Genomic DNA, 12,159 nt, shown 5'->3' with positions numbered 1-12,159 from the left:
CTTTGTTCTTTGTTTCCTGTTTGAGTGATGCCATCAGCATCACACAGGTGTACCCATGGATGTGGGAAGCAGCAGGTGTGGTGGGAGGCAGCCCAGCAGCACGGCTGCATGCCTGAAGCCTCCTGGGACTCCCCATTCCTCAAGAGAGCAGGTTCCTCCAGCTCAACCCAAGTAATACAAACACCAAGGGATGGAACACCTCTCCTCTAAGAACAGGCTAAGAGAGCTGGGGCTGTTTACCTTGGAGAAGAGAAGGCTCCAGGGGGAGCTGAGAGTGTTTCAGTATCTAAAGGGGGGCTGTAAGAAGGAAGGAGACAGACTCTTTAGCAGGGTCTGTTGTGACAGAACAAGGAGAAATGGTTTAAAAGCAAAAGAGGAAGGGATTTAGACTGGATGTAAGGAAGAAATTTTTTACAATAAGGGTGGTGAGGCACTGGCACAGGTTGCCCAGAGAGGTGGTGGATGCCCTGTCCCAGGACACAGCCAAGGTTAGTCTGAATGGGACTCTGAGCACCTGATAGAGCTGTGGGTGTCCCTGCTCACTGCAGGGAGTTTGACTGGATGGCCTTTAAGGGTCTCCTCCAACTCAAATGATTCTATGTATTATTCTCTGAACACAGAGAATGCTGAGGGCATGGTAAGCCAGAATCAAATGATTCATGGCTCATTAGCAGCCGAGGGCATGAGCTGTCCTGGTCACCAGCACAACAGAGCAGGACTGGTAAAACACCTCTTTGTATCCAGCCATGGCATACCAGGTTGGCTGGGTATACAGGGCTCTAAGTATTAGGAAAAGTACTCTCCATCTCAAGAGCACACACCTCTCCTTCACCTCCCAAACACTCCTGGAGCATTTCAGTGGTGTGCTCAATATAGCATGCAGTGAAGGTAATGCAACAGGGATCCCAACGGGGAAAAACAGCAGCTCCCAGAAAGTAGAACAGTGAGAACTCAGCTGAACTCATGATAATGCAGGGCTCATGTCTTCCCATCCCATAGTGCCTGCACCGCGCAGCACAAAATGCATGGGCTGGGGACAGATGAAACAGGGTCATCCTTGGGCTGGGAGGGACACAGTCCTCTGCTAACTGCCTCCAAGGAAAACTTCCTCTTGTCTTGGCCTCTTCTTAGCCCCGATGACAAACTCCTATTTCAGTAGAACTGGGTACGGTTGTTACTCAGCTCATTGCACACCTCACACCGTCCCTGCCTGTCCCTTCCCTGGGGGGCACACCTTGTTCCCACACACACCTCTCTGGACACGACAGCTCGTTCTGGTTTACTGAGCAGAGATGTCACACGAATTAATTAATTAGCACTTGGTAAAGTACTGAGAAGATGATTTGAGGTGCTAAGTATTATTATTACTAATTTAATCCACAGCTCCATTCAGTCCTCAGCCTCTCTTGTGAAACTGCCAACAATGATGCCAATTAGCAGTAATTGTCGGGGTGGCTTTCGAGGCTTCTTGCCAGCCAGGCAGCGACCACCAACCCACCTCCCCAGGCTGCCAAAAGCAGCAGCTTCCAGGCACATCCAGACCTCGGGAGCCCATTACAGCTCCCCAGGGACACGGTCTGCAAGGCACATGCAAAACTTTTAATTAAGGATAAAATGAGGCACCTATTTCTTTCTTTTCTTTTTTTTCCTCCTCTACTTGTTCAGTGCACGATCCAGCAACTGATGCTGCAACACCCAAATGCCAGTCTGCGATACTGTCAGATTGAACTTTGCTTTTTTCTTCCCCCCCCACCCCCACCCTCCTCATCCTTGCTGATTCTGATTCGCTCAAAGCCTCACCGTGGCAGCAAAACGTAAAGACAGCAGCAGCAAAAATAGGGGAATTGGCAGCGTGGAGTGCAATAAATCCAGTATTCAGGAGAACTGCAAAGGAGTTGTAACATAAGCAAAGAGGTCTATCTCTATATCATTTGTCAACAGAGATTTGGAGAACTTGAAAAAGCCCCAAACAATGAACAGCATTCTGTAATCAATGCACATCATCTGAGCACCGAAACTTTACATTATTTATTTATTTAAAATAAGTCTAATTGAAAGGACAGCAACACACAAACGATGAATCATCGCCCTCCTGAGCAATTAGATCTGTTATCCCCACAGACTGCAAACAGTACCTTGGTTTTTTATTCTAATGTGAATTCAATCCCCTGTCAGCTGCCCCACGCAGAAGAATACAACTGCTCCCTTTCATCAGCACAGATATCAACAGCAGGAAACTGGCCCTTCTTTCATCTCCCAGGCTCCCACCCACCTTTCCAAAGGGCTTTAAACCAGGTGTGGAAATCTTTCTCAACCTGTGCTGAAAGATCCCTTCACTGCGACAGCAAAGGACAGGGCCATGAGAGCAGCGTGCTCCCAGCAGCAGCCTCCTACATTCGCTCACCTGGGAGCTGCTTCTTCCTCTGACAGCGCATTAGGAGAAACTCTTTGGATCTTTACTGTACAGGCAAGAAACTCAGGGAGAGGAGCTGCATTTTCAGATGTCTTGTTATATAATTAAACAAGAAAGAAAGAAGGGGGGGAAAAAAATGCAAGCTGCCTTTCTGGCACAAACATTACAGCGTGCTCAGCCTGCCAGCTTATTGCATCAGATTCCCACTGCATGGCCAACAAGCTGCAGCTGAGCACCCCAACCTCTGCTGGGTATCTCCTGCTATCTGCTGGGCAGAAGGCAGTGAGTGGGGTTGCTTGCTGCATCTTCCTACCCGAGGAGCAGCTCACTGCCTGACTGAGGGGCCTGTGAGTTTTCAGTTAAGGCTGGAGGTCTCATGCACGCTGGAAAACTTAGTTTTAAAAGACCCCAAGTATCAGTATGCTGCTCACCCAGTAACCCCCAGGTACCCGTGACTCCGTGACTAAGCCTGTCAAGTTTCCAGCACTGTGATGATGACTGTTATTACTTTCCTAGGCACGCTGCAGAAAAGCAGGATTCACTCATTCATTCACCCATCATCGAGTGCTTATGAAGGACCGGAGGGAAAGGACCACACAGACACAGCCCTTTGCTCCCCACACACCTGGCCAGCTCCTTCCCCACACCGCTCAGCCCATCAGGGATGGGTCCCACCACAGCAATGGGAACTGGGTTGTGTGCACACTGCTCCAGCCCTATCACATGGATCTCACAATGGGAATGAAACCATCCATAAAACAAAAGGTCTGACAATCCTGATCCGAAACCTTTACGCTGCAGAAAACAAGCTAGTATTGACCCAATGGGTCAGCACAGGGACTCCTGTTGATTTCAAAGGGTTTGGGGCCAGGCCTGAGAATGCAAACCTTACTGACACTGCTCCACAATGCACTTCCAAACAAAACTATATTTAGATTCAATGGGAATGCTGTAGATCATACAGGAAATCTTTGAATGAAAATGAAGGTCAATAGGGTTTGGCTTCCTCTTCAGACCCTCCCCCCTCTCTCTCCCCCATTCTTGCAGCCATCCAGATAAGCATTGTTTAGAAAACAATACCTCTCTGCCAAACGTTATCAAAAACCCAACACGGGTTTTTGGTGCCCTAAAACAGAACCTCAGGGTCTTCTGCTGCATTTTGCACCATCACTGAACTCGAAAGGTCTCCCCAGGTCCCAAGAGTCAGCATGAAGGTTTTTCCACCTGTATCACCTTATGAAAGCTTTGTTTCACAGTTACTTAAGGAAGAGAGACACCAGAAGCAATGATAAAGATTTCTGATAGAAACACAGAAGGAAGAACGGTACACATCTGGCCACCTCTTGAGCACTCATGCACTTTATCCACTCACAGCCAGAGTCACTGCGAGGCGCAGACTCGAGAGAAACCACCCTGAATGACTCCAGGACCTCAGGAACCCGAGGGAAACCCGAGGAGCACCGGGCAGCGAGAGCCCCGCAAAGCTCCGCTCCGGCTTCCTCCCGACCACCACCACGGGGGGGGATGCGTATGGGGGACATACAGGAGGTGTCAGCGGCGTTTCACGTCCCCCTCGAAGGAGGAGCCGAGCTGAACCCCCTGCAGCCTCAGTGCGCTCCCACAAACGGGGCAGCGCAGGGGAAGCCCGGATCCGCCGCTCCCCGTGCCCGGACGGCGTTCGCTGTGCCGCCCCGCTGCCCCCGTCAAAGTCACTTCTTATTTCAGTTTCTTTATCCCGGCAGCCGACGGCGTTACCCGCGCAGAGAACACGCAGCGGCACTTCCCGATAAAGCAACGCCTGCAAGCCCTGAAACTTTTGCAGCACCCTCCCGCTTCGCAAAACGCCGGGGGTGCCATATCCGCGGGGCACACACCTGCACGCCCCGGGACCGAGTTTGCCCCCTCCCTTCTCTCTCCTCCCGGAGCCGGCAGCCCCCACTTACCGGCGGGGCGTTGGGCGGGCAGCCGCCTGCAGCCAACCTGGCCGCCTGTTTCCTCAGCTCGGCCAGCTGTGCCTGGCAGCTCCGGCACCAGCCCCCGGCCGCCGCCCGCTCCAGCGGTCGCGCTTCGCTCCCGACGGCGGCGGACCCCGCTCCTTCGGGCGGCGGGCGGCGGGCGCAGCGCTCCTCCTCGGGGACGGCGGAGGAGGCAGCGGACGGAGGTTTTTTCCGAGGGGAGAGCTCCCGCCCCGCGCTCCCCTCCGCCACCTGCGGAGAGAGCAGAGAGAGCTTCAGCGCCGAGCATCGCGGAAAGCTCGGCACCACTCCCACCCACCTCAGCCACCCGCCCTGAGGGGGGGAAATAAATAAATAAATACGCGGCAAAATGAAATAAATAAATAAAGTTATCAAACAAAAAACCCACGAGCGGGTAGCAGCGCTCCTCCCGTACAACTCACCCCCTCAGCCCGGGGTTCCAGCCCCGGCCCCTTCCTCCCGGTCACCGCGCTCATGTTGGAGGATGGGGACGCGGCCCCGCTCCGCTACTGCGGGCGGCGAGGTGCCCGGCGGTGCGAGGAACCCATGGTGGGCAGAGGGAGAGGCGGGGGTCAGTACTAAGTGATGCTGCCTCCCATGCTGCGGACGGAGCGAAGTTTGGGTCGGGAGAGGAAGGCGGAGTGAACTCCCCACGGCGGCACGGAGAAGGAGCCGGAGCACGGGAGCACGTCGGAAAAAAAGCTGCAGAAGTGCTCTCCGGGCAGGGGAGGAGGGGCCGGGCGGGGTGGGGTAAGCGGGGCGGGCTGGGGTTGGGTTTGGAAGGTGAGGGGGTGCTGTTTTCATAGCGGCCCTACGGGACAGTCCCAAACCGCTGTGCTCGGGGTGTTGTGCACTGACAGCCCCGAGTTCCGCAGGAGCGGGGCGAAAGGGACGGGGTGCTGTGCGGCTGCCGCATCGGAGAACTCTGCGGGCATCGGGGGGGCTGGGAAGGTCCTATCGCTCCCCTGCAGGTGCCGGGGTTGTCCCCCCCTTCTACCGCAACCACCCTCCCCGGGCCGGCTCCGCAGCCGCTCGACGGGGGCGCCGCGATGTTGCTACACGCGACTGTTGACCCGACAGATGGGGAAATTAACGCTCGCAGCTAATTGTCTACTTGGCTGCCGCTTCGGCTCGTGTATTTAGCACTTTTTTTTTTTTTTTTAAGTTTTTCTCCCCCAGAGAGAGCCGCAGGCGCCGCTGTCTCCCACTCCTCCCCCTCTCCCTCAGCACGATCCCGCTGCCCCACGGCGGCAGCGCGGTGCTGTCCGCGGAGCGCGGGGGGAAAGCCGGGACGGGAGGGCGCTGTGCGGGGCTCAGTCCCTCCCCGGCTCCGCCGTCGCTGTGGCTATGGCGCCACCTTCTGGCCGCGGTGCGGTACCGCACTGCCGAGCTCGGCTCCCCGTTCGACCCCGGCTACGCGCGGTGGGACCGGAGCACAGCATTGCGCTGCGGGGAGCAGCGCCCAGCACGAGGAGTTGGGAGGGAAATGCACAGGGCTACGCGTTAATTCCACCCTCCCCGAGAGACATCTTCAACTCCTTTCCATCAGACACCTTCTTCACTGCTTAAACTTTCCCGATCACGTGTTTGAAGAGCCCCCTTCTAAAAAATATGAATGGGTGTCTATCCCCTGGGGGCTGGAGCGGTCGTGTTCGCCCCCTGCACAGCTTTATGACACCGGCGCATCGTTGCCCGGAGCCGTAACAAAGTTTCGGGTATTTCGCGTGCCCGAGTACCTCCCGCAGAACGCTCCATCGGAGACGTTCTCGGGTTGGACGGGGGCGGTGCCCCCGCGCTTCTCCGCGCCGCTCCGCGGAGCCACCCGCACTGTTGGTGGTGCTGAAAGCCCGCAGAGCCGCCAACTTCGCTCTGCTGGAAGTTTGCCGTCGCCCCAAACTCCCTACCCCCCCGTCCGTCCGTCCGTCCCGGGCCGGGCGAGATGCCCTTACCTTGGCTTTGCGTCTCAGGAGGTGGCTGGTGAAGCCGAAGATGATGTCCGAGTCCAAGCACAGAGCGCCGATCTCCAGCAGCCCGGGGCTTCTCCTCGGGGCGGTTGACGCGTCGGGAGGTTTGGGAAAAGCCATAGTTTGAGGGTGGGTGATATCCGGCTCCTGGGGAGGAGGTGATGTGTTTGGATGCAGAAAGAGTGTGGGGGGGTTGGGTGGGGGAAGGAGAAAAAATAGAAAGAAAAAAAAAAAGGAAGAAAGAAAGAAAGAAAAGAAAAAATAGCCAATACCCCTCACCCTTTAAAAAAGAAAAAAAAAAAAAAAAAAAGCTAAACACGCGGCTGCGTTACTCCTTCATCCGAGAGGATGCGCGCCGCCGGGCTGAGAGAGCGCAGCCGGGCACCTCCCTGCCTCTCCCTGCCGCTTTCCCCCCGCTGTACAACCCTCCTCCCCCCCGGCGCACCTTTGCCTGACGAGCGCGGAGCTGCGCCCCGCTCAGCGGCCCGCCGGCACCGCGCTGGGTGCGTGGGGCGGGCAGCGAGCCGCTCCGTCGCCGGCCGCCATCAGCTCCCCGCGCCCGCTGGCCCCGAGCCCGCGCCGAGAGCCGCCTGCCGACCCCGTCCGTGCTGGGGGGGAAGCGGGGGGGGGTTCAGGGTGGCGGGTCTGTGTGCTTTTTTTCCCTCCTCCTTCTCCTCCTCTTCCTCCTCCTCCGGGATAAGGGCAAGGAGGGAAGAGCTGCCGGTGAGGGCAGCTTAGGAAGGGGAAAGACGCACACGCACAGGGAAAAAAAAAAAAAAAAAAAGAGAGAGAAAAAGAAAAAAAAGGGAGGGGGGGGAGGAAAAAAAAAGAGAGAGAAATAAAAAAAAAAGGGGGGAGAAAGGGGGGGGTGGAAGAAGACGAAAAGACGAAAAGGGAAAAAGAGAAAAGGGGGAAAAGGGGGAGAAAAAGAAGAAAAGATCTTGAGGAAAAAATGAAGAAAAAGAAAAGAAGAAGGAAAAAAAGGGGGGGAATAAGAAGGAAAAAAAGAGGAAAGGAGTTAAGGGAAATTAAAGGGGGAGGGGGGGGGGGGGGGAAGGAGGGAGAAGGAAAGCCCGGGGGAGCTCTGGGCTGGGCCTTTCAGTCCTCTAGAAAGCTATAAATATAAGAGAGCTCCTCACCTGGGGGAGGGGAGGCCCCACGGCTGCCACCGGGGCATCGCAGCCCCGGTCGCACCCCTTCCCTCCCCCCCCGACTGCTTTACAGACAGAGTCCCCACGCAGGTCCCAGCGTTTGCCCCGAGGGTGGTTCAGGACGCAGGGGGGGACCCGCCCCCCCGGAGGGGCACGCTCCGCTCAGCGCGTTAATCCCTTTCTGTGTACTTTGCCGCTGAACAAATAACTCACGTCCTGACAAAGGCATTATCCCGCTTCGTAGTACCGGCAGTGAAAGTCAGATCAATCGTCTGTTTAGCCGGGTCTCCGGGGGGCGGGTGCCGGTCCGTGCCCGTTTCCCGCTGTCACTGCCTCGGGGCGAGCCCAGGGCTGGGGCCGGCACGTCGGGGTGGAGACGGAGGAACACCGAGAGGGTCGTAGATTCACAGATTGGCTTCATTTGGAAGGGAACCTTGAGGATGTTTTGAATTTCACTCCCCCGCTGTGGTCTGGCTGCCCCTCCTGCTCTGGCCCCATCTAACCTGGCCTTGGGCACGTCCAGCAATGGGGCACCCACAGCTCTCTGGGCAGCAGTGCCAGGGTCTCAGAGCCCTCTGAGTAAAGAATTTCTAATCTGCTCTCTTTTAGTTTAAAGCCATTTCCCCTTGTCCTATAAGAAGAGAAGAATTGAACTCTCTATGGCTACAAAAGGACACCTTGTCTTCTTTTCAATCCAGATTTACCACATTCTCACACACATCTCTGTTTGGTTGTTCAGCCTCCCTGTTAGACAAAGAAGAGGGCTCAGTAGGCAGCTTTGCACAGTGGAGGTGGAACCCAGGTGTCCCAGGCAGGCACAGAAGGTCCTGGGGCAGAGGGAAGGTGGAGAGAGGCAGTGAAGTGAGATGCTTATGGCAAAGGGGTACAGATTTCACCAGCTTCTTTATTGCCTCCCTTCCTGATATAGACACCTCAGACCAGTGCCAGCATGTCAGCTGAGCCCTGAACCCACCTGGGATGAGATATGCATGGACACAGCCACTGTCCCACCTTGTGCAGCCTCCTCCCCTCCCATAGACCAGCCCTATCCCTGCCTCCTGCCTTACTGTGCAGTCTCCTCCCGTCCCTCAGCTCTACCATTCTGCCCTACACAAGTGGGATATGTCCCTGCCCCTGCAACTTATCATACCTGAAAGGTGCCACATCACCAAGGTGCTGGGAAGGTAGAAGGAAAAACAATACAAGCACAATGGTGAGATGGACATCAACTGTCCAGATGAAGCACTGCACACAAGGAATAAATGTACCCATCACCAGAACCCAAGCAACACATTTACACTGTGGAAAGAACCTCCAAGAACAGATAAAACTATGGTTCACTGCTTGCTTTGGAGACATCTGCCCCCATTCCCCATATCTGTAGCCCACATGAGTTTAAATATTCAGTCCATGCTGAATAGGCCCCAGGAGGACCTGGGATCTTCTATGTCCCTTGCCCTTCTGCCCATGAGCTCTGCCTTTTCCACCCTGCCTTGACCCTACTCCTCAGCTCTGTGCAGTGACCCCAGGAAAGTTTTGGGTCTAAATGGGCACTGAGCATCAGGGCACCAGTAGTCCACGTGCAGTTCAACCTCACCCCTAATTGGGGATGTCTCTCTTCAGTTACCCCTCGAAGGGGGAAAATTACCTCAGCCTGCTACCTTCAGGTGTCTTGCCAGCTGAAGCAGAAGTTATTAGCTTTTATTCAAGGCAGCTAAAGTAAAACATCAGCGGGGTGACAGTACATAATAATGGACTAGATAAAGTCCATTTTTCTTGGGCCCTCTGAAAGTGATCCTCAAGCATTAAAACAGGTCTCTTAATAAATACCTTATCTCCCTGACACAGAGCCCTGGCTGAAGATAACCAGACACCCATTACCCTACCTCTAAAATGACCTATTTCCATCAGGGCCACTTCAAACAGGCTCCACTTTAGAGACCCCTCCCCAAGGTGGCAGGGAAGGCATAAAGCCCCTGAGCTGGGGAGCCAAGCAGGGCAGGGGACCCCATTCCCATCTCCAGACAGGGTGGGGGACACTGCATTGCAATGCATCCCCATTCCCCCAGATAAACCACCATGGGGCAAGGCATTCTCTTTGTGAGCCAAAATCCCCAAATCCTCCCACTATGCTTGCACTGGGACAGGGAGTGCTGGGGTTCCACAGTCCCACTGCTCTGGGCCAGCCAGGGAGATGTTGAATAGAAGAGCAGGGCTAGAGCAGGCAGTTGAATCCCAGTGGTGGAAAAGCCCTGCTCATCCCATTGTGAGCATCCCAGGCTGCAAGGTGCTGCTGCACAGGTTGCACAGGACTCGTTCATTAAGGTACCATACAGGTGATAGTGGATTTATTAAGTATATTGCTGTAATTTCACATTTAATTTACTAAGAATACAATGGTTTGGGCTAGAGGACCCAAGGGAAATCTAGGCAACAGTGAGCAAAAATCCATGAAATTCAATGTAGCACACTAATCATGGAGGCATTATAGTATTAATTGCTATAATGATACACTTCTAATCCTATCTTACACCATGCCACATAATTTCATTGGGTAAGAGAGGAAAGGAATTAAATTTAGTTCAATACAGGCAAGCGTGTAACTTAATAGAGTAGTTTGACTCCTGCACACTCATGGGTTTAGGGCTAATGTCACGCAATGCATGCCGCGGCAGGGAAGGACAGCACGAGACTTCTGATGCCCTCCCGGAAACCTGGAAGCAATGAGGAAAAGTGCTAGAATTCTGCTTTTCAAGAGGCAATCCGGCCATATAGAGGATAATTAGAATTCGTTGTAAAGATGATTTATCATGTCTATCATTGTGCTTGAAAAGGCGAGGTCACCCATGAATGCTGATGAAATTTCAAAGATCTGCTCCCCAAGGACTTTCTGCATCTGCTGCCCTCTGAGATGGGGAAATAGCCCAGGGCAAGCTTCTCATTAATACCACAGGAAAATATAAGCATTTTGTCAGACCTAACATTTTTCTTCGGTATGATACCTGACACGATTAGACCTTTAAATAACGTGGTAATAGGGCTCACTTTCAGGTTCACGGACTTGGCCTCCCCCCAGGTTTCGCTGGGTAGCAGCACCCGGCCCAGCCCCACTCAGCCCCAAACAAATGCAGCATGGGGTGGGCGGAGGTGGGAAAGCCGCTTTTGATCTTGTTTGTGTAATATGCAAACGAACATCAATGCGAGGGAAAGGGGGGGTGGCAGAGAAAGGAAAGCAGAGCAGGAATAGCCCTATGCACTGCAACACCCCAGAGCTCATGAACAGCCAAAGAAAACATCATTAGGAAAAAATTAGTGGGACTTAAAAGACAACAATAGCAGGAACGGCCCGACTTAGAGGCTACACCGAGGAAACCCTACAGAGCCCACTCCACTGCCCTGGGACCGGCCCCGCTGCCCCGGGCAGGTTCCCCGCAGGGCAGTGCAGGTTTCGAGGCGTTCACCAGGCACTGCCCACCCAGGGCTGCGTGGAGGGCTTTTGTTTGTTTGCTGTTTGCTTGGCCTCACCTTTATTTTCATCGGGTCTGCTAGGTGGGATTGATTTGTGGGGCAGGCTGTTAAGACCATAAAGGGAAACTTCAGCCCTCACAGCCTGAGGAGAAAATAATGATTGTATCTGCGAAACCAACATGAAAAGCCAACACATCCCACTCAACCCTTGCACGTGTTCAGATGCTGATGTGGCTGCTGCCACCCTGGGGACGTGGGGGTGGACACCCCTGGTGCACGGGGGGGCTCCCAGAGAATCCTTCCCAGCTGCCCCCAACCACTATCTGAGGGCTCCACAGAACAGGGTGGGACATACAGGCACCAGATGGGCCAGGAAAGGACAGGAAATAGGACAAGAGAGGCTAAATGCACTCCTGAGGCAGATTTCCACACTGTCTCCAGGAGGAGAGGGGCTTGCCAACTCAATCCTGGTTTCCTCCCCCTCTGCACTCAGATATTTCCCTGTGATGCTGGGACTCTTCCACCTGTTCACTACACTGCTGCTTCCCTTCCACACCCATGGTCCCAGAGGGGCCCAGCCTCTTTTTATCAGATGCATCCCTGCCCCTGCAAGGCTGCCTCCGTCCTGCACTTGAGGCAATTCAGGCACAGAGCGGATTCCATGAGCCTGCAGCAAAGCAGGGACTTCAGCAAGCCCTGAGTCACAACTTGCCTGTTGGGCAGGGCTGAGTAAAACAACCTGATGCAAGGGCTCTGCTGAGCCTGCCTGGGCCTGCAGGCATAGAACAGATTTCAGGCCCAGCTCTGGCTCAGTCCCTTGCCTCCCTGTGACCTCGCTCTCCAAGAGCAGATCAAACCTCCTTCTGTAAACAACTTGTGAAGGTCAGGGGAAGGAAAGCCTAACACCATTTAATGAGAGACAGTTGCAGACAATCTTATGCTCAGTTGTCCGTGTCTGTGAGGCGTGGGGATCTCTGTCTTCCAGCTTTTTAATTTCCATTCTAATTTGCAAGTCATAAAGAAAGACGGTATGCAATCCATGGTCTCCTGCTTAATTCCTTGTCACCCTAATCATACCAGTTTAACCCTCACTCACTTGCCTGGGTGTTTTTCATGCAAAGCCCCAGCCCCCTCGCCTCTGTGAAACATGCCCACCCAGTCACATACTGTCCTGCCTGTGCTACACA

The 12,159-nt window shown here is 54.3% G+C and overlaps 1 protein-coding gene across 2 annotated transcripts in view; it reads right to left on the bottom strand.

The window, feature by feature from the left end:
• The window catches only part of KIF26A (kinesin family member 26A), a 98,177-nt gene extending 91,255 nt beyond the window's left edge, over nucleotides 1–6,922 (bottom strand). The window contains exons 1-3 of one of the 2 annotated variants that reach the window (XM_085225724.1): nucleotides 6,799–6,922; nucleotides 6,339–6,500; nucleotides 4,357–4,620 (exon numbers count right to left, since the gene is read on the bottom strand). In XM_085225724.1, coding sequence (XP_085081850.1) covers nucleotides 4,357–4,620; nucleotides 6,339–6,473 — 399 coding nt within the window. In that variant the 5' untranslated portion in view covers nucleotides 6,474–6,500; nucleotides 6,799–6,922. Of the gene's footprint in view, nucleotides 1–4,356; nucleotides 4,621–4,811; nucleotides 5,119–6,338; nucleotides 6,501–6,798 lie in introns of those variants that run through there. The other variant, XM_085225725.1, reaches the window with a different exon arrangement.
• Nucleotides 6,923–12,159: the final 5,237 nt, after the last annotated feature.

The sequence above is a fragment of the Meleagris gallopavo genome, chromosome 5 (genome assembly GCF_905368555.1).
Source record: "Meleagris gallopavo chromosome 5, MGAL_WU_HG_1.1, whole genome shotgun sequence".
In the NCBI taxonomy this organism is placed as follows: Eukaryota; Metazoa; Chordata; class Aves; order Galliformes; family Phasianidae; genus Meleagris; species Meleagris gallopavo.
The sequence above is the reverse complement of the archived record's forward strand: the minus strand, read 5'-3'. Positions and strand labels throughout refer to the sequence as shown.